At 41.7% G+C, this 23045-nt stretch overlaps 2 protein-coding genes across 8 annotated transcripts in view; one reads left to right on the top strand and one right to left on the bottom strand.

Annotated features, from left to right (window-relative positions):
* The window catches only part of rcor3.S (REST corepressor 3 S homeolog), a 34242-nt gene extending 30591 nt beyond the window's left edge, over window positions 1-3651 (bottom strand). Inside the window, exons 1-2 of one of the 7 annotated variants that reach the window (XM_018265017.2) lie at window positions 2636-3651; window positions 2350-2406 (exon numbers count right to left, since the gene is read on the bottom strand). In XM_018265017.2, coding sequence (XP_018120506.1) covers window positions 2350-2406; window positions 2636-2783 — 205 coding nt within the window. In that variant the 5' untranslated portion in view covers window positions 2784-3651. The remainder of the gene's footprint in view (window positions 1-2349; window positions 2407-2635) is intronic. The other 6 variants (XM_018265018.2, XM_018265019.2, XM_041564275.1 and 3 more) reach the window with 6 other exon arrangements.
* A 17127-nt stretch (window positions 3652-20778) lies between these two features.
* The window catches only part of LOC108717389 (potassium voltage-gated channel subfamily H member 1), a 191269-nt gene continuing 189002 nt past the window's right edge, over window positions 20779-23045 (top strand). Inside the window, exon 1 of the mRNA XM_041564274.1 lies at window positions 20779-21152. Within this exon, the coding sequence (XP_041420208.1) occupies window positions 21074-21152 (79 nt within the window). The 5' untranslated portion in view covers window positions 20779-21073. The remainder of the gene's footprint in view (window positions 21153-23045) is intronic.

The following is a 23045-nucleotide window of genomic DNA, read 5'->3' as shown; positions in this document are numbered from 1 at the left end:
CGGGTTGCAGATAGAGATGCAGGATGATGGGTCTGCAGATTACCGGTCTTATCAATAGCAAGTTTTTCAAACTTTTTTCTGTGACCACGGCCACTTCTAAAGATGTCACTTCCTCAAATCAGAGACACGGTTAAATGGGTATTCAGCCTTTTATATTGATGCCCCCAAAGGGATTTAACCCTATTAGCTCCACAGGTTACATTACTCCAATGCTCAATATGTTGCATTAAATAAGAACTAAAGTCTAACTAAAGAAGTAGCTAGGAATGTTGTACATTATGTTTTAGGCTTCTGTACCAGCCCAAGGCAACCACAGCCCTTTAGTAATAAAGATCTGTGTCTCCAAAGATGCCCCAGTAGCTCCCCATCTTCTTTCCCGCCGATTCACTGCACATGCTCTGTGCTGCTGTCACTTACTGAGCTTAGGGACCCACTCACAATATACAGTACACATAGAATAGAAATTTCACAATAGAAGGCCGATTAGTAATTAATACAGATAATTACTACATGGCAGCACAGAAACCAGTGCAATTAGCATCAGAATTTAATAATCAGCCCTGTAGCATCAGCTTATATTACAGACAAACCTCATTTTCTGCTGGATAATTAGTGACGACCCCTAAGCTTAGCTTCTCAACAGCTGCTCAGAGCCCACTAGGGTTGCCACCTTTTCTGGAAAAAAATAACGGCCTTCCTATATTCTTGTCATTTTTTCCTATTAATAACATTGGCATCAAGCATCATTTTTACCGGCCACGCCGGTAAAATACCGACCAGGTGGTAACCCTAGAGCCCACTGAGCATGTGAGTGTCACAGACACTTTCCAAGATGGTGACCCCCTGTGACAAGTTTGAAGTCCTGGATCATTGCTGCAATTGACAAGCTGAAACTTTAGACTGGTGCAATAAGTTCAGTATATAAAATATGCCATTTTTGGCCATATTAACTTTTAGGGTTTAGTTCTCCTTTAAGGAAAGGACCATCTTAACCAGCATTCTACTTTGCAGCCACCAGAGGGCGCAGTCTCAAGGCTGTAATTTAACCACTTAAAAACACTGTATATAATAAAAAAGGAACAGTAGACTGTGCAGACAGACAGATCCATGGGCGGGATAAAGGGAAGGGTAACTTGATTATGGTGAAACCATACAGAATTATTAACTGATTTTTAGTTACCCTCTTATTTATTTGGTGATAGGGGGTTTATTTCCCCTTTGTTTCCTTCATTTTGTTAGGTTGCAGCTGGCACCATGACATGGCACAGGCTGGAGCTGCTGGGAGAGATGGGGGGCCCCCATGTGACTGTCTCTATCAGGGATCAAGGGCCTTAACCTATTTCCACGTGGAAATTCAGAGAGAGCAGCAGCTAAAGTACTACTGAGTATCTGCCCCTGTTCTCTGAGCAGTTTCATACAGTCTGGTGCCCCCCCCCTGTGCAAAGGTTCATAGGAACCTCAATGGTATGTTGTGTTGCTAGGGACTCCTCTCCGTTACTATGGTAACAGTTCTGATGCCTTTTCCGCTGGCGTATGCAATTGTGAGGGTCCAGGTTTGCCAAGAGCAGTCTCCATTTATTGGTGCCTATAGAGAGCCACCCCCCTGCCGCACACTTATCCCCATCATGTCTCCCCTAGAGATGCCCACAACCCACACCAGGTTCAAGGGCAAGTCAACAGATATATGTATAGTGGCCCCTGTCTGGGAGTAAGGAAAGGAGCCCCCGCCTGCAAGTGCTCGAGGGTCACCTACCCACCTACCTACTGTACCGAGCAGCCTTTATTGTAAGGACTACTGCCAAAGAGGGACAACTCCCAGCATCCCTGTGTCCTGAAGTTGCAGTTCCAGCCAGAGAGAAGGAAAAGCCCAACTGCGGGGGGGGGACTATGTGTTCCAATGCAAGAGGTTCTGCAGCAGCCACGCCCCTCCCCCCCCATATGAAGCTATATTTTTGGGAGGCCCTCCAGCTGCCACTGAACTGCAACTCCCAGCATCTCCTTAAAGCCGTGACTGTGGGAATGCAGGGAGTTGAATGGGAAGGACAGAAAGCTTTGCTGGCACCTGCTCAATACAAGAGGTTCTGCAGCAGCCACATTGAGACTCCCCTGAACTACAACTCGCAGGAACCCAGCGATGGGCAGCAGGTTGGACACACCCCCCGGGCTATCACAGAACTACAACTCCCAGCCCAGCTGGAGGGTCGCTAGTGTCACGGGCCTTTATCCTGCAGATATCACGTGTCAGCCACTAAGCTCCAACTCCCGGCACCCACTGAGCAGCAGAGCCGTCCATGGGGGGGGGGGTTCCCTACCGAGGCTACCACGGCCTGGGAAATAGGAAATACTCACCGGGATCGAAGTCCGGGATCCGGGCCTGGAAATCGGCTCCCACCCGCATGCCCACATCTGCACAGGGAGGAAAAACAGGACAGGCTATAGCCGGAGCTGCCATGGGCACTCGCACTCACACACAGCCCTCAGCCGGCTCCATGACAGCAGCAGCGAGCGCCTCATCCAGTCCGGGATTTCCCCACTTCCTGCGCTTTCCCCTCTCTCTTCCCCACAATAAGCGGCCGCCGGAAGCCCCGGACTGGAAGAGACCCCACCACTGACCCGGAGCCGCTGCGTCTCTCACTCATTCGCTCTAGTTCGAGGCTACCACCGTGCTCGTCGTCGTCGCTGCCGCCGCTGTCCTCGGAACAATGGCCATTGGAGGCGCTGGACGGGCTCTTGGCTCTGTTCTTGCCCAGAAACACGGTGCCCTTTTCCATCATGCCAGGCATGGCGGCGCTGGTCCCGGTGCGTGTGACTGTGTGTGTGTCAGGGATCCCGGCTGAGGGGAGAGCGAGGAACTACTTAATATGGAAGCGGCGCAGTGACACGCAGACGCACTACCGCCTCCAGCTGAGAGGGGGGTCCGTGCGCAGCCGTGGGATACAGGCGAGGGGAGCAGTGACCCGGCTGCCAGTGACGCGCCTGCCCCGCTGGGAGAAGCAACCCTGTACTGTCCTCCTCCTTCTTCTTCTTCTGGCAGCTCTCCTCATGGCGTGCGACTACAAATCCCATCAGTCATCTTGTGCCTCCTCTGAGTTATTCTGTAACCGCGGGGGAAATGACCATAAGAGACACGCTGGGCCTGAGAGCCTGCAGGGGGTTGTATTGAACTGGGGTGCAGGGAGTTGTACAATATATATATATATATAGTTGTTGTGGGGCTAAAGTTGGTTATAGATGTGAAGAGCTTTAAAAGATCTTTTCTTTGTCGTGACACAACAATCACCTCGAAACAATCCTTTAAATGTGCGACGTGTCCATCAACTAAAAAGACCATTTCAGGCGATATTTCCATAGATACGTTGCACTGGGACCCATAAAGATTTTTCAACCCGGCCGATCAATTTTCTGACAGATGTCGGACAAAAAAATCGTAAAATGCATGATCGTTCGATTCCCACTAACTTTACGATAATCTGACGGATAGGTCGGATTTCGCTAAAATCGGTCTTTCGCCAAAGAAAAATCTTTGTGTCTCTGGGAACCTTAGGTCAGTAATGTCAGGATTGGTAGCAGGGTGCTGGGAGTTGTACAATATCGGCTTTAGAAGTTGGGAGTTATAGTTCATTAAGAAGAGATTAAGCTTGGGCGAATGTGACCCGTTTCGCCAAAAATTTGCCTCCGGCAAAATGTCGCACACGCCCATTAAAGGGCATGTAAAGGCAAAAACATAAAATCCCATTTTTACTTTCTTTAATGAAAAAGAAACCTATGTCCAATATACTTAAATTAAAAAATATGTACCGTTTTTATAAGAAACCTGACCGTATGCAGTGAAATTCTCCCTTCATTTACTGCTGTGGATAGGAATTGTCAGACGGTCCCTAACTGCTCTGCAGGGAAACAATCATACTTATGAACAGCAGGGGGAGCCCCGCCTTACTTCCCAGCCATGCAGAACTCAAGCAGCTTTGTTTATGACGATCCCTAAGCAGCCCAGACCACACTGAGCATGTGCACAGTCTTAGTCTTGCAAAGATGTTTAACAAAGTTACAAGATGGTGACCCCCTGTGGCCAACTTTGAAAGCATAAATTGTTTGTTTGATTAGGCTTGTGGTGCAGTAAGTTCATGTTTATATTTAGTAAACAAAATACAGCATTTCTAGCCTTATTCTATTTTAGACTTTACATGCCCTTTAAAGTCTATGGGCGTCAAAACTTTTTGACGCATTGCAAATTTTTTTTTTTGACGTACAACGCCATACAAGTCTATAGACGTCATTTCCGCGCCGAAACAAGGTGAAAAACTTCGCCCATCCCATGCGGAGATTCATCAACTGGAGGGTCAGAAGTGGGGTGCTTGGGTTCCCAGTTCAGTATAAGCTGGAGGGTTAGTAGTGAGGTACATGCAGTGTGAGTGCCAGTGCACGTGGGTACAAATAGACAGAATGACATGGGATCAGTTGGCTCCGGCACTTGGGTGTCTCCTGTGTCTGATATGCCGTTAGTCTTGCAGTATGGCCTTAAAGGAGAACTAAACCTCCCCCCAAAAAGAAAGTCCCCATCCACTAGCCGCCTTTCTCCCCACTTCCCCTGGAGCATAGTCCACTATTTTTAAAAAGTGTCGCTGAATGTTGCACAGGCCTCTCCATGCAGAGTAGCGCAGTGGATCTCGCGGGCTCCATCTTCGTATACATTCGCTAAAGGACCGACGACACTAAGGGGCATATTTATCAAGGGTCGAATTTCAAATTGAAAAAAGTTCGAAATTCAAAAAGACCAACCGAAATTAATTGAAAGGTTTTTTTTTTTTGGTCGAATAGGTCCATTTTTGATCAATAGGTCCGTATTCGTCCGAATTCGAATCGTCCGAAACAAAGGAATAGCGCATTTGATCAAATTCGATTCAAAGTTTTTCCACAAAAAAAACTTTGATTTTTCAAAGTCGACCAATTGACTCCAAATAGGTTCTAGGAGGTTCCCCATAGGTTAAAAGAGACCGTACATGATCAATTTCGATATTCAAATTTTTCGAATTTCTGTCAGATTCGAATCATATTTGGACTATTCCCTAATCGAAGTACACAAAAATAGCTCAAATTCTATTTTTTTTTTCATTTGAAAATTCACCTCGACCTTTGATAAATCTGCTCCTAGGTTTTGTGCGCGTTGCAGCCAGTTTGTTTGTAGATAGTTGAAGGGAAGAAGAGGATCCAAAGATGGTGCCTGTGAGATCTGCACAGAGGTCTGTGTGGCTTTCATCGACACTTTTAAGTAGTGTGCTATGCGGAGATGGAGCATATTCGGGGATGGAGCATATGAGGGCTAGTGGATGGGACTTTCTCCTTAGGAGGGAGGTTAATTCTTCTTCAATGTTGGGTGTGGTAATATGGGTGTGGCTTACAGCAGGTGTGGCTTCAAATCTGGGCACGGTCAAAACTTCCAGCCCTTGATGCCACAGAAGTTGGACAGAACGGTCCTATTGGTTTTTAATCATTATTTATTTGTTAGGGGCAGAGTTATTAAAGGAAAACTATACCCCCCAAACAATGTAGGTCTCTATAGAAAGATATTGCATAAAAGAGCTCTTATGTAAAACACTGCTTCATGTAAACAAACCATTTTCATAATAATATACTTTTTTAGTAGTATGTGCCATTGGGTAATCATAAATAGAAAACTGCCATTTTAAAAAATAAGGGCCACCCCCTGGGATCGTACGATTCACTCTGCACACAAACAAACCAAACACACTATACTTCTTAGGTCACATGAGCCAAATAACAGACAGAGTTGTGTCTTTTGCTTCAACACCTCTTCCTGTTACAGTTAGAGCTGCAGTATTTCTGGTCAGGTGATCTCTTCCTGTTACAGTTAGAGCTGCAGTATTTCTGGGCAGGTCATCTCTGAGGCAGCACACAGACCATCACAAAATGGTGGCTCAAGGCAAGAGATATAAAAGGGCAATATTTACTTAAATATAAATTTGAGTTTGATAAGATTCTTAAATATGCTACTTAATTTGATATAAACTATCTGTTGCTTAAGTATTCATTTTGGGGGTATCGTTTTCATTTAAACTGGGAATCCCATTCCATCTGTGCAATCATTTTCCCTACTGACTTATTGATTATGTCGACCAATTCCATTCCAAAAAATATTGGGTTGTCCCAGCCTTCATAATTCATTATATTAGCCACGGAATTAAGTCTGTCTGAGCTATCCAATCCCATAGGAGACTATGAACCAATTTCCTGTTGATTCAATCAATTTCAATATTATTGGAATTGATCCTTTACTAACTGATTAATCACAATTAGAACAGTTCATTGTCATTTGATTGGATTTATTTCCACTCATAAATCACAAAACGCAGGCTGATCAGAACTAATTGACCCATAATGATTATATTGTTTTGGATTTAAAGGAACAGTTCAGTGTGACAAAACAAACTGGGTAAATAGATAGGCTGTGCAAAATAAAAAATGTTTCTAATCTAGTTAGTTAGCCAAAAATGTAATGTATAAAGGCTGGAGTGACTGGATGTCTAACATAATAGCCAGAACACTACTTCCTGCTTTTCAGCTCTCTAAACCTGAGTTAGTCAGTGACTTGAAGGGGAGGCACTTGGTACATTTCTGTTCAATGAGTTTGCAATTGATCCTCAGCATTCAGCTCAGATTCAAAAGCAACAGATATGACCCATGTGGTCCCCCTTCAAGTCTCTGATTGGTTACTGCCTGGTAACCAGACAGTGTAAACCAAGAGAGCTGAAAAGCAGGAAGTTGTATTCTGGCTGTTATGTTAGACATCCAGTCACTCCAGCCTTTATACATTACATTTTTGGCTAACTAACAATATTCGAAACATTTTTTATTTTGCACAGCCTATCTATTTACCCAGTTTTTATTTTTACACTGAACAATTCCTTTAAAGGCAATTGTAGACACGCCAATTTCAAGCATTTACTCTCTCAGATTTATTTGTGCAATGCAGTAAATTATGCCCAATTTGTACAATCTATTGTGCTTGTGCTCCCACACCCCAAAATCCGTAAATGTGGACCAATCACTCTCTGGTTTATCAGCTGAAACAAAAGACAAGGGTGGTCCTTTAACAGATCCACAATTGCTTCAAGTGATTTTCAACATGAGATGATTTGTTGGATCAGTGCAAAATCATGTCAAGTTCTGGGTTATTTATCGAAATCCGAACGAAAAAAGTCAGACCAAACTAGAATCCGCAATTTACCCTTATTTATCATTAAAAACACCAAAAAACTCCCAACTTTTTCGGCTTGTCGCACGAAAACCGCAATTTCTACGAATTGTCGCTGGTAAACCGTGACTTTTTCTCGCTGAATATCCGAATTCCAGGTTTCATTCCCGAAAAGTTACAATTTTTTCTGAAATCCTGGAAAAGCCCAAAATATTATTTCATATTATCATACAAAACCCAGCACATCCAATAATATCTTCAAATTGCAAACAGGACCTCGACAGGTTTAGGATGGAGTATTTTCAGTTTCTTTTTGCATTCTCAGGGTATAATAAATCTCTTTTCCAAACAAATTCAGATTTTATAATAAAAGTTTTTACCATTTGGTCTAATAAATAACCCCCTTAAAGGGGAAGGAAACCTAGTCAGCAGAAGAAGATGTCGTCGGTGAACTCCCTGGACTGGACCTGCGCAGAAGGGTAAGTAACAAGTTAGGGGCATTTGCCCAGCGGGACAGGTAGGCCAGGGGGGAGGAGGGAGGGTGGGCAACAAACGGGAGGGGGGGTGGGGGTTTGCGCCGACTAGGTTTCCTTCCCCTTTAATATAATTTTGGTGGCAAGTTTGATTTTTAGAAGCAAGGCTCGAGTCAATAGAGAACTCTCTTATAAAAAAGCGATCCTACAAGGTCCTCCCTGTTGGCTGGAGTCAAATGAATAATGGTCTGCTGAGACACTCTTTGAGGAATTGTGGAATTGACTAGTTACAAGTGGCAAGGAAAACTGTTGGCTTAAGGCTGAAGATGGTTAGCAAACATATACGCAGTAGATAGCACCTCTGTACTATACGTAGTGATGGGACAAGTATCAGTTTTGAGAGAGCCATGAGTAAGCTTGTATCCCAGTGCTTCAAGGCCAGTTAGGGTGAGATTTGGGGTAAGTGCTTATTTGTGCCCTGAGTACCCCTGGAACAATATACAAAATAGAAAGGGTATGCGCACTTGAAGAAAAAATCTTTGACAAACAAAGGTGGTATTAGACAAATCCTCTTTTATAAAAAATATAACAAACAAGTATACATCAGATAGGCTGGTATATTATACAAGATAGTTTATACATAGTGGTATCAACACAGATATATATATACCACCTAGTTACAAGATCGAGGCAAAAAGAGAGACAAACACAAGGGGCAGATGCGCTAATGATGAGAATGCCGCAACGTTTCGGCACTATAGCCTTTGTCAAGGGGAATTCTGATGTGTCACCAAGCTATCTAAAGTATAAATACCCCATTCAATTAGACGCGAAAATCTCTGTGTTCGCGCACTTCCCTCACCTCCACATTCGTGACGCAACATGCGCCAATGTCATTTCCTGGGTATTCAACTCAGCGTCATGACACGGCTCCCTATTTGCGCAGACTCCATACTGTCGATGTAAGTGTTTGTCGCAACTGGCAATGGCACCTTATATTGCACCTTATATGGAAATGGGAGGATTCAGTCAACAGACCTCCGCAAGAAAAGGGAATGCTAGCGTACCTCGTGTCATTGCAACACTTTGTATCACTATATGGAGACCCCTGGAACAATAGCAGGGTGAAGGTTACCCCAATGTTTCTTTATATCTGGAACCTTGTTATGAGCTTGGGGGCTAAGTCTGAAGGCCTGTTAAGCTGCAATTAAGGGATATTTATTTGTTCTCTGGGTACCCCTATACCAGGGTGACTGTTATCCTAATGTTTCTATATATCTTTAATCTTGTAATGAGCTAATGGGGTCCAACCTGGAGAGCAGTTAGATTGAGATTTAGGGTGAGTGCTTATTTGTGCTCTGAGTACTCCTGGAACTATGTCAGGTGACTATTAAAACCAATGTTTTTATATATGTTCTTGACCAAATGTGAACTTCAAATGGGCTTAACATGGAAACCACATCCAAGTGTACCTGGTGGACCCTACCCATAATAGCCTGAGATTCTTAGATGTGAGGCCAATGGCATATTGATTGCTGATACCCATGGTAACATTTAGAACACCACTACCTTCTGCTGATCATTTCCCATTTAGCTGAAGCAACATTCCGATCTCCACTACAAGTTGCTGATATCAACATTCACTGTGTGGCTCAGCCGTAAATCTGTTAAACCCCTCTGAATTTGTATATTTCTGCTTTGAACGAAACATTAAGCCTTTGGTGCCTATCTGCTTTCTGTATTTGAAATCATAAAAAGGAATGACTGTTAAAATTCTTGTATGTGTTCAGTACATGTCTTTCCATCCTGTGGCTGCCCTATATACGTGTCTCGAGACTGGACTGCTTCGCTTTGCCTGGGACTATTCAGTCGTTGTCAGATCAATGAATAATGTGATAAGCTAAATTCAGCCTTTCCCTCTAGTCTGTTGTATGTGAATTCTAATTTGGGCTATGAAAAAAAATTAACTGAATAGCCGGACTGGATCACAGCAACGGTTCCCTCTGCCAAATGTGGGTCAGATTGAAAATGTAGTAGAGGATCTTCCGGTGGGCCCCAGCCAAGAAGGATTCCCATTAGGCTTCCCCCCCCCCACTGTAGATCTTTATGATGCATCATACATTAAGGGGCAAATTTACTTAAGGTCGAATATTGAGGGTTATTTAACCCTCGATATTCCACTGTTGAAGTTAAATACTTCGAATATCGAAGTCGAAGGATTTAGCGCTATTCGTTCGACCGAATGAAAAATCGTACGATCGAACGATTAAATCCTTCAAATCGTTCGATTCAAAGGATTTTAATCCATCGATCGAACGATTTTTCTTCGACCAAAAAATGCTTAGGAAGCCTATGGGGACCTTCCCCATAGGCTAACATTGACTTCGGTAGCTTTTAGGTGGCGAACTAGGGGGTCGAAGTTTTTTCTTAAAGAGACGAACGAATAGTCGAACGATTTTTCGTTCGAGTCGAAGGTCGAAGTAGCCAAAAAAAAATTTGAAGTTTTTTTTATTCATTCCTTCACTCCAGCTAAGTAAATGGGCCCCTTAGTCATGTCTGTATCTAATTATACTGAGAGTGGGTCTTGGGTGCTAGAGACCCAGTCCGATGCTGCATAAGGGTAGCCATTGCCTTTAAGACTTTCTTTTACTTACATATAAGAACCCTTTGAAGTAATAGGATCAATAATCTACGAAGGTCAGTTTAAAGATTTCTGTTAAAAAAAAAAACAGAAAAACTTTAAATGAATTACATTTTGTGTTGAGCTCTAAGGAGGTTTTTTATGCTTGAATAAATCTTATTGCCATTTTTTGAGAGTTGGCCAACTGTATAGTTTTTTGTACAGAAGTAAAGCTGATTACTGTATTTACCGTATATATAGATTTAGCTTTAGTATATATCCCTGCCAGTAACTGGAGATCAGAAAATCAGATGACTCAACTGCTGCTGTCTGGGAGAAACCAAATCTTTAAGGGGGTATCAGGCAACTTCAGTGACAGTGGTTTTCAGGCTGCTGGGAAAACCTCTATTACTATGGAAAACCTGTTGCATCTCAAATGTCATTAATCCATAGCAAATGTCATCCCCGGAGCATTTCAGTGGTTAAGGTAATAAAAGCATTTACCTGGGCCCTTAACATAATTCATGAGGTTGAAAAGAGACACATCCATCAAGTTGGACCTTTGAGTCAAATGAAAACTGCTCAACTGCTTATTGATCTAAAGACATCTCTGGGGGGAGAGGGAGAAAATTCCTTTCTGACCCTAGAATGGCAGTTGTATTACTCCCTGGATCAACTTGGCTCAGAGTTAATTACAGTTTCCTATGTCCCAGGTCTGGCTCAAGGGCAAGGTGATGAGATGAGTATTTTGCTCCAATTTTGAGTATAGTTAAAGGGATACTGTCATGGAAAAAATGTTTTTTCCAAGCACATCAGTTAATAGTGCTACTCCAGCAGAATTACATTGAGAAGGAAAAACAGCAGCCGGCCAGAAAGCATTTCTCTCCTAAAGTGCAGGCACAAGTCACATGACTTGGGGCAGCTGGGAAATTGACAACATGTCTAGCCCCATGTCAAATTTCAAAATTGAATATAAAAAAATCTGTTTGCTCTTTTGAGAAATGGATTTCAGTGCAGAATTCTGCTGGAGCAGCACTATTAACTGATTCATTTTGAAAAAAATGTTTTCCCCATGACAGTATCCCTTTAATGTGATCCGTTCTCCAAAAAGATCTTACTGGCATCATGTCTGGGGACTATGGAATGCTCATTATGGCCAAATGAAGTTGCAAAAGTGGCACAATTTTTGCAAAAGCACATTTGTTTTAACTACCCAAATATACAGACACGCACATATCAGGTCACCACTTCCCACCTTATGGCAGCCAAGACCTAAATAACCAGACCCTGGGACACACGGATGCCCAGACTATTCTGGCAACTGCCACCTGTTTACCTTTCATCCCCACCTTTTTACATTGCCTCATGACAACTGCCTCTGATCTAATGATTATGTCTGTGTTCTGCCCAACTTCATTCTTTTCCCTGCATTGTTTGTCTCAGCCAGTCTTGTGACCATTTATTTCACATTAATCAAATAAAACGCAAGCTTCTATTGAAGTCAGGTGCATTTTCATGATTCAAGCTATTTTATCATTTGAGGGTTTTTTTTTTAAAGAAGTACATTTTTTTTAAATAATTGAAACAAGGTGATTTTTATGGCAATCACTTTATTTCAAGAATTATGGTCATCAAGGTTTTATATTTTTTTTTAAAAAAATACATGAACGTTGTCAAGAAGAAAATGTTAGACTTTACTTGATATTTCTGAAAACGAGTTTATTTATCAAGGGTCGAATTCCGAACTTATGCAAATTTTTTTTTAACTCTAATCAATTCGAATGTGCTCACAACTCGAATGGGAGGTTATTCGTGAAAAAATGTAAACGTCTAAAATTCGTTGGAATGGGAACGAACCAAAATTTTTTTTGTATTCGAATAGAATACGAATGCAATTCGAATCTAGTTATACTCCGAAAAAACTTGAATGTCAGGAAGGCTATTAACATCTTCAAATGGTTCAACGGACCTGTGCCATTGACTTGTATGTGAAGTTGGCAGGTTTAAGGGAACGTATTGAATCGAATTGTTTCCATGGTCGAGGTGTGATAAATCTCACAATCAAATTCACATTCGAGTTGCTGGTTTTAAATTCGAAATTGTTTTTACCCCCCCAAAAAATTCTAATTTTAATTCGAATATACCATTCGAACCTTAATAAAAATGCCCCTTAAGGCATTTTTTATACCCCCCCTCAGTTCTTTCAAACACTGGTTTAATTTATAAATATTAATAATACCACAATACAGGTGTGGTATCCGTAAACCCGTTATCCAGAAAGCTCTGGACTATGGCCATCTCCCATAGTCTCCATTAAAATCAAATAATCTAGCATGTACTAGTTAGGTGTACAAAAATAAACATTTGATTTCTTACAATGATTTACAAGATGTGGGCAAACTTAAAGGGCATGTAAAGGCAAAAAAATTAAATCCTATTTTTACTTTCTTTAATAGAAAAGAAACCTATCTCCAATATACTTTAATTAAAAAATTTGTACCATTTTTATAAAAAACCTGACTATTGCAGTGAAATTCTCCCTTCATTTATGGCTGTGGATAGGAATTGTCCTTAACTGCTGGGCAGGGAAACAATCATACTTATGAACAGCAGGGGGAGCCCCCGCTTTACTTCCCATCCATGCAGAACTCAAGCAGGTTTGTTTGTTTCCCTGTAGAGCAGTCGGCGACTGTGTAGAGATTTGTAATGGATTTTATTTTTGCCTTTACTGTTTCCAACTCGAGCTGCAGGGACAAAGATCATGGAGCCAGATTTAAACAGATAAACTGGGATTCTATTTGGAGGATTATTTTGCTGCAGCCACTGGTTCTGCAGAGTTGGAGTAGGTTTGTATTAAATAATACAAAAATCCACATTAGATTAGATGACAACACAGGACCCAGTGCAGTCTGCATATTCTAATTATTAATCAGTCTTGCTCTATCGGCTTCTGGCAGATATTATTTGTCTTGTGCTGTTTTGATAATTTATGATGATCCCTAAGCAGCCCAGATCACACTGAGCATGTGCACAGTCTTGTCTTGCAAAGATGTTACAAGATGGTGACCCCCTGTGGCCAACTTTCAAAGCATAAATCATTTGTTTGATTAGGCTTGTGGTGCAGTAACTTCATGTTTATGTTTAGTATACAAAATACAGCATTTCTAGCCTTATTCTATTTTTTATCACATTTGCCCATCTTTGTGTGTCCAGTCTACTCTAATGAATTGTGTGCAAGTGTGCTTATTGATGAAAGGGGGCCCTGGAGATACCTCCATCCTGAACGTGGTGGTGATTCCATGGTTCCTACAACGGGTTTGTTTGCGTCAGTAGCCACAACAGAAGTGATGCCATGTGATCCACAATAAAAATACACAACTCCTAAAGCAGTGTTTTCTGAGCAACTCCCAGCCAAGCTGTAGGACGTTTATTTAATGTTTCATTGGAGTTGCAACCAATTACCTACACACACACAGTGCTCATCCCAGAACAGCCTCCTCTCCCGGTCTCCTTTGGCGTGTTCCCCACCTTATCCTCACCAACATGCACATTGATATACTGTATATAGTATACACAGCATTTAAATAATACTACAATGTGTATATTTCTTGTTCAGATTACAACCTCTTTGCCTAGCATAGGCATTCCCAAAATGTGGCTTTTGATCCCAAAGCATTAGTTGGGGTCCCAGCATGAAGGCAATCTAGAGCAAGAATGGGTTAGAATTCTTTTAAGCTCTACTAGATACCATGGAAAGGCAGTTAACAGAATTATGGAAAGACTGGGGTTGAATGCTTAGGTTCTGTCTTAGAAATATGGGGCTTCAACCTGCAAAACTCCAAATAGAATTGAACCGTGGCTGTAATGATAGAGCATATCTGATGCAATATGATCTTCAACCAGTAGATGGTGATCTCATATGCTACCATAAAATGTAGCCCTGACACAATTACACAGCACTTTCACAGATGCTGTTCATTATTCACATCAGTCCCTGAACCCATGGAGCTTACACTCAAATATCATTATCTTCCTATTTCATCTGGGAACTTGTGCAGACAAGGAGAGCATGCAATTTCCTTGCAGATAATGCCAAGGTCAGAATCAAACTCAGGGCCCCGTTACTTTAAGGGATCAGTCTACCACTGTCCACTTGTTAAGAGCCCCACATAACACAGAAACTCCTAATATACCCATCACAGTTACCTGTTTCTTCAAAAAGCATGAATAAATGCCATTGTCTATGCTGAAATCCAGCTGTTTAACAGTTCTTCTCTTTCTGCATCATTTGAAATCCTGGCAGGGAAGGAGGGACTAAACACTGATGTTACAAATTGTAACAACGTCTCCACAGCTTACAGACAGCATGCAGGAACTACATAACCCACAATGCATTGCACTGATGCTAATATCCTTTTTGAAATCACATGTGCAGGGAATTGTGGGGTTTGGAGGATTCAGGCTGAGGACAGATGGCTGTTGATACAAAGTAACAGTAGTCAGCCAGCTTAGCAAAGACAGATCAGCAGGAGAGCAGGGGGCTAGGCTTAGGTAACTGTCAGAAACCATTAAAAAATTAAAAATAATGAAAAGTCTGCATATTTTTTAACTGATGTATATTGCAAAGTTGCTTAAAATTATGTTCACTTTTCAAAAAGCGTAGGTTATGTTTGTGTGGAGTTCCCCTTTAAATTGCATCTATGCATCAGTCACTAGCCTATGATCAAACAGCTGTGGCTGAACTACAACTCACAGGACCCCCCTACATGCCAAGCTACAGTTCACTTGTCTTTTGAAGCAATTAGTGCACTTGTTTGAGAGATATTATATTTGTAGAAATTCTTCCAGTGTTCTCCTGCTGCTCCATTTAATTGCTACTGTTAATAACTAATTAGCATATGCCATCTATGCTTTTGCTTTATTGTATTCCACTTAAAATCACTATGGATGTATCCAGTTCACGGCTATAATTTACATGAATATTTCTTTCATGCTATTAATATACTGGATGTTGTGTTCTCTGGGGGCCACTGATGATTGTAAATCAGGGATTTTTTAGCCTGGCTGCCGTAGCAGTTTCCACCACTAAATGTCACTGTGGCATAACCTACAGAGCGCAGTCTGCAAATGTTTCTGATGGATTTCAGAGTTGGTTTTAGTTGCAGCACCTGCAGGACAGCCGCCACTGTTTATGTATTATGCTGCTTTTGCATATGGACCAGTGGCGTAACTAAGGAGCCTTGTAGGGTCACAACAGCCTCACCCTTATATATATATATGTATATATATATATATATATATATATATATATATATATATATATATATATATATATATATATGAATCAGAGGGGTGAAGACTGCGCTCAGTCCAACTGGTAGAGATAGGAGCTGCACCAAAGTTCAATCTGTGGATCCACGTATCCACGTATAATTCGGTAAAAAAGAAAGAAATAGAAGGTGCGCTGGGGGTACCTATAGTGAGAGGGAGACAAAGCCTATATGGTGTAGTATCCTCTATACACCTTAGCAGATAATAGGCAATTGGTTCTACTCACATTCACAAAGCGGTCATTTCGCAAAAGGATGCTGATCGCGTCTGCCAGTAATCTGAAGTCAGTGTGCGGCTGGCGTGTCCGGTCAGTTTTGAGCCTGAGGTGTACGGAAAGCTGACTTATAAGACACTGTCTAGATCTTATTCAATTCCACCACTTCTAAGTCGGCTGAGTGGCACTTGTACGGGTCTTTGTCAGATCGCGGCCAGATGTCTTTGCGTTGAGAGGGATATGGTCTCCTCCAGCAGGCGCTGATCCAGAGTTACCGCAGTTTCAAATGTCGGCGTTCTCCTCCACGCGGTCTTCGATCGTGCCTGGGGATACTTTCGGCGATGCCTTCTACTTCTCCACGGGATAGTTTAACTCAGGGGGATTTGTTTCAAAAAGAAATTCTACGGCACTGTCTTTGCCTTTCAAGCTTTTATTATAATCCAATATTTATAAAACACAGTACAAGGCCCTTGTATATATATACACAGATATGGGATCCGTTGCCAGGAAACCCATTATCCAGAAAGCTCTGAATTACAGAAAGGTTGTCCAAAATTTGTTTTATTATTTCCTTTTTCTCTGTAGCTTGTACTTGATTCCAACTAAGATATAATTTATCCTTATTGGAGGCAAAACCACACACACACACACAGCTCTACAACAACACACTAAACCACTAACACCCTCTGTGGTCTCTAACACCTCCTGTAATTCCCTAGCAAAGGCTTGAAACAAACAGTACAGTCAACACTGATCTACACTCTGTAGACAACTCTTCTGTTACCTACATATTCACCTAAATACTAGTCTAAACTGTTACTAACACTTTTTCAACCTTCTACCACCTTGGGCATCCTAAGCTTCTTCTGTAACCTACTAACCAGCCACCAATTAATTGTTTCTGCTGCTCTCTGCTAGTGATGGGCGAATCTTCACTTAGCTGAAAAATTGTGAAATAGCACCCAATACCCCACATACATTAAATTCAAGGGGCATTTATTTCATGCAACATTTTCCAAACCAAGCAACATTTTTTTACTATACTAAGGGCGTTCTTTTGTGTGGCGAAATGAAGTGAAATATTTGCTTATCCCTACTCCCCACAAAACAGCTGCTGGCTCTCATTAACTCTTTGCTCTTCCTAACAACTCTCTTCCACTAGCCACTAACCAGGCACCGTCATTCCATTGGCATTTTGAAATAAATATTAGTTTTAGCAGTGATACCTGTATGTCATTACCCTATTGTGTCTCCAGCTGTAATGTAAAATTACATGCAATTATGTGTGTGTGTTCTTGTAGATAGACAGACACTACTCTCATCAATTCAGTTTAAAAATATGTACAATATATAATTTCTGCCCTTACCCCTGTGATTTCTTTAGGGGCAAACATTTCTAATATAATTTAACTTGCTCATGAAAGTTTGCAGAAAACTGCATTTTCTTTATTTCCTTTATACTGAGCTTGGCTTGTTAGCATCTGCCTTTGGAATGGATGAGATACAATTAGGGGTCATTTGTCATTTTCAGTTCCCCCTAAGGAAAAGACAAGGCTTGTCCCATTGTTGACCACATTTGCATCCCTTGTAAAGCCTCAGTGATAACGAAGCACAAAAGCTGCTTGGTTAGAATGCAGAGGACGTTAGGTACATTCCTAATTAAAATCAGGAGCATGGATTGTATAGAATGGATTAAATAAAGTGTCAGCAAACCAGACAATGCAGCAGAGAGGATTCTGAAAGTTGTAGTTGGACCCCAGAGAGATGGCTGGGGTACATACTATGTGTTCAGATAGGTATTTTAGCTTTCATGAGTATGTGGGGGCAACTCCAGTGGTTACCAGGTGACTGATTGTTAAATTATGGGCAATAGGATGTGCTATTTCCTATTTACAAGAGACTAACTCAGTGGAACAGTACGGATAGAGACCATTTGAACAAGTGTTTAGAAAAAAAGGCAGAGTGAGATAGGAGGGGGGAGTGGGAAAGCCACAGAATCCTTCTCAAGCCAAACGCAGTTTTTATCTGCCGTCTGAATGACAGTTGCATGGAGATGTTTCCTTCAGGACCCTGGAGAGCTCAGCTCTGCTCATTCCCAATATCAGGGAGACTCAGCTGAGCAGGGGAACCTAGTAGGTGGGAGGTGGTAAAGGGAAGAGTGTAGGCAGAGGAGGAGTAACTGAGGTGGATGAGGAGTGTTGGAGAGGATGAGTTTAGGAGCCGCTTGCACAGCCACCAATTCTTCTCCTGATATTGTAAGCTGACTCCCAGGCAGGACCATGAGGACCTCACAGGAAGAGACCAGAGGAATTTGGGTGCTTTCCATCTCACCGCTGTCTTGAAACCCCTCCAGCTTGGGACAGTGCCAGCCTGACCATGGCAGGGGGTCGGAGAGGGCTGGTCGCTCCCCAAAATACATTTTTGGAGAACATTGTCCGGAGATCTAATGGTAAGGACCCAGGAAGCCATATCTTTATTCTTCTTTCTCCCTCTGTCCAGCACAAAGCTAAATAAAATTTCATTAGGAGTCAGCAGCCTGCGAGGAATTAATGGTGCAGATGAAGACAGGACCGGGATGCTCTACTTGTTTAATATCTTGTACCACCCACCTGGGATTTGTTCTGTTCTGTTTGTGATGTTTAACCCTTTCCATGAAAGAGCATTGCATCTGGCTGCCATCCGTTAAGGAGCATCTGCTTGTTTATACGACCCCCCCCCCTCTCAAGGGTGAGCTACTGGTGGAAGGTAATAAAGACACTGAATTAACTAGAACATGGTCTGTGGCGCACGGCTTGTCCATCCATCAGTACGTTAGATAGGTTTGTACAAGCACCATGTGTATTGCACGAGTGAGTGTGTGTGCTTGTGTCAGAGTAAATGTTCGACTCATTGGAATGCGTTAAAGTTGTGCTGGATAGCATGGGGAGTGACAATACACTAGACCCCAGAGGGTTACAGATCTTGGGGTGTCAATGCAATGATAGCTGGTGGATTGTTCCTGATCCATGCAACAATCTGCATATGACATTTAGTCTCTGCAAAGTTCTTTATATCAACATAGACCAGATGGGAATGGGGTGACAGCGAACCTCAATGGAGTGAGTAATGTACATAATGCTATTACAGTCTGGGGGCTGCAATTCCAACTATTCCAAAACAACTAACAGGCAGGGGTTGGTGGAAGATGCAACTGGAGGACCAGAGAGAATGGGGGGGGCTGGTAATGTTAGTAGAAGGCTGAGAACTCCAAATGAGTAGATGGGGTTAAATAAATTAAGGATGTCCAACCAGGATCCCTTCAGCTGTTGTTGAACCACAACTTTCAGAATCAATGTGACAACTGGACTGCATCTCTCAGCCCCTGCTGAAAGCCTTCATTTGTCAGAAGGATGTTGGAAGTTGCAGTTCAGCTGTAAGCATGATGCTGAAAGTTGTGGTTCAGCAACACCAAAGGCGTGAAGGCTGGACATTCTTGACGTGTTAACTAAAAAAAAACACAAAGACTCTTCCCCAAAATAATTTGCTTTCTGGACATTTCCCTCCCAGCAGCCCCTATAAAGATAACAAAGTGTAAGAGAATATTATTATTAGATTACATTATGAATATATTAGACTTATAATAAGGTGCTATCAAGTCATATAAGCATGAGTATTACACTGGTCCAGTCAACCGGACCTTCAGTCTGTCGTTGTTGAACCGATAATATAGGGGAACAGTAAAGGCAGTTTTTCGGGTTCTGCAACTTGACATTGGCCATTGACGTTGGCATTTGTTTAATCATGTAAAACAAATAACCATCAACGGCTTCATGCCAATTGGATGAAAGATACAGAGTAAGGCAGTTCAATACAAAACACAATTAGGGGGTAAGGATTTTTTATAATACATGCAGATTATTAAACAATCTATTAAACAGCCATCCAATAGCAGAGCTTCCCTGGAGGGTAACAATTCAGAGCTGCCTTAGAGGGTAAATGTAGAAAGTGTGCGTAATACGAATACGGAGCGAAAGTGGGGTTAATATTGTATTGCAGAGGAAAGACTCATCTTGGGTCTTGGTTTCTCTGAAGATCTTTTCCCCTATTGCTGTATTATATGCCATCTGCATCACTTGTATGAGGATCTTCCGTAACAATGACACACGGAGCGAGTGACACTGCAGCACTGGCTGGTTAGAATGCAGAGCATGTTAGGTGCATTCCTAATTAAATCAGCAGCAGCAGCAGCAGTGCTGGGATGGTGCATAGGAAGGTTGAGGAAGGTTAAAGGGTCAGCAAGACAAAACAGGGATTTCTAACATGTGGTCCTCAATCATTGTACTGCAACTCCCAATATCCCCTGACAGCCAAAGACCAAGCACGGGGGGTATACCCAATGTCCCTAACAAGGTGAGCAAGCCTGTAGAAAAATAAACACTGCATGCAGAACATGTTGATGACATATAAAGAAAGTAATACTAAGGAAACACATACTGACTCATTGTAAAATACAGCCATGCAATTGGGGGGGTTTTAATTGCTCACTCCTCTTTAACTCTTTCTGTTATAATAGAAGCAACAGTGTGTATGTTTCTATGTGATTTACCATATCTTAAGGGGAATCTATAAAAGGATTCAAATTACAGCCCTCGAGCTGTCTTTGAACTACAACTACCACCACCACCCCCTCAATAGCATTTGGCTGTCAGTGAGATACTGGGGCTTGCAGTTCAAGAGCAGCTGGAGAGTTGCGGGTTGAATATGCCGAATATTCTTCATTTAAAAAATAGTGGTTGGTAAATGGTTGCTCTTGACGTTGAGAATTTTTAGTTCCCGTGGCGAAAGAGTGATTTGGAACCACAGGACAATTAGAAGCTACAGAAATCCACCCCAAGCCAAAAGCAGTTTTTTTTTAATCTCCTGTCTGACAGTTTTGTGGAGATGTTTCCTTCAGGACCCTGGAGAGCTCAGAATTCCATGTCAGGGAAACTCAGCTGAGCAGGGGAACCTAGTAGGTGGGAGGTGAGAAGGAGATGAGTGGGGGCAGAGGAGGAGTAATTGAGTTGGATGATGAGTGTTGGAGAGATGCTGGGAGAGCAGCTTGCACAACACTTGCTTCTTATTCTGCTATTGTAAGCTGACTCTCAGGCAGGACCATGAGGACCTCATACAGGGAGAAAGGAGAGCAATCCGGGTACTTTACAGTTTAACGCTGAAACTCTCCAGCTCAGGACAGTGTCACCATGGCCATGGCAGGGGGCCGTAGAGGGCTGGTCGCCCCTCAGAATACATTTTTGGAGAACATTGTGCGGAGATCCAATGGTAAGAATATGGGAAGGCATCTCTTTACTCTTCTTTCTTCCTCTATCCAGGGGCCAGGAGTAAACGGTCCAGCACAAAAAAACAACTTGGATATTTCATGCTGCAAGCCTGGGATTTATTTGTTTGGTTTCAGTTGTAGCCATTTCAATAAAAGTGAAGCCAGCTATGGTCCCTCTGGCAACAAATGCTCAAGGAACTTACACTTTGTTTGTGTGAGATGGCAATTGATTCTATATAGTAAGGTAAACAGACTAAGATCTAATGAAGACATACATACTGCCCTGCACTATTTTGCACTTCTTTTTCCATGTGTTAGATTTGGCTTAGGGTTGGCATGATGTGTGTGTGTTTTAAAGGCTTTAATTATTACAACCTAATCAGTCAGGAAGTTTAATACAGTACCTACTGTTAGTTTTCATATGGTTGTGTTTATATGTGGGTGGGCTAGGTGGTATCTCCGGTGTTCTTAGCTCCTTCAGATTGGAGATGATGTAAGCACTTCAGAGATTGCATGATTCCTTCGAAGCATTCATGCTGCCCTGTTTCCCATATAGTGAAGCATCTAGTTCCAAGAGGAACTGAATTGGGGAAACCTGCTAAAAACTTACATTTGGTGACTATCCTCATGGAGATAAAAGTGATATGTAATGTTTTAAAGAATTTTAATTGTTAAAATAAAACAGTATTACGCTATAGGATCTTTGTATTCCTATATTGGAGCATAAAGGAGCTGTGCAGAGAAGGGGAAGAACACTATTGGATAAAACATGCAATACGTAAAACTACCATTTTGTAAGTAGGCACTTTGGCCAAAGTTGGTGGAGGCTTTTGGAATAAGCTTATTTGCACAAAGTTTGGAGGCAGACTCTTTAAAAGGGAACTAACACAAGAGAGATTTCTCTTTTCCAACACATGGTGCTATTTGAATAACTTGAACGTACTACACCATATTTCCGCTCTGTTGTTTTCTCTGTTACCATCCCATGTTACTAGAATCTCATAATTTTGATAGAAGTTCCACATTATTATCAACTGGTGGCATCTTGAAGACTTTTCATCTAACCAAAAATAACTTTCTTTTGTCCTCCATAAATATTACATATATGCTAAGACAATGTGGTCAAATGTAGACCATTTTTCTAATTTTGATTTCATTCGATTTTCTAGATTTGATTTTAAGAACTTTTTTTTGCACCTTTTATACATTTCAACCAATAACATAGAGTAAAGCTTTTATCATTATAGCCAACAGGTACTACATTATTTTCTTGCTGAGGTTGGATTTAGCCAATGAAAGGGCAGCCACCCTCACTCACCCCAAGGACAGAAGGAGGGGAAGGAGACTGCGGTTTATTACTGTTGCCAGTTCATAGACTGATTCATTGCTGTCATTCTCAAGGATTTAATCTTGAGATTAAACTGTAGTATGCGTTCAAGCATTGTATTAGGATTGGTTACTGGTTCATCTAGCAATATGATCATTCCTATGTTGTGGTTGGCTGGTAGCTCATTAGCAATATTAGCATTCTTGTGTTTTGATTAGTTACTGGTTCTGCCAGCCATATAAACATTATTGCATTTTAATTGGTTACTAGCTCATCTATATGAACACTCATGTGTTATTGGTTACTCTATGATTGGTTACTGGCTCATCTAGCAATATTAAAATTTTTGTGTTATGATTGGTTACTGGCTCATCTAGCAATATGAATATTCGTGTGTTGTGGTTGGTTACTGGTTCAACCAGCCATATGAAAATAATTGTTTTATGATTGGTTACTGGTTCATCTAGCCATATGAATATTTTTAAGCTGGGATTTGTTACTGGCTCATATAGCTATTTAAGAATTAATGTCTTATGAGTGTTAATATTGTCCTAAATAGTACAGTTGC

This window comes from Xenopus laevis, chromosome 5S (genome assembly GCF_017654675.1).
Source record: "Xenopus laevis strain J_2021 chromosome 5S, Xenopus_laevis_v10.1, whole genome shotgun sequence".
Taxonomy (NCBI): domain Eukaryota; kingdom Metazoa; phylum Chordata; class Amphibia; order Anura; family Pipidae; genus Xenopus; species Xenopus laevis.
Note: the sequence above shows the minus strand (reverse complement) of the source record. Positions and strands in the feature narration are given on the sequence as shown.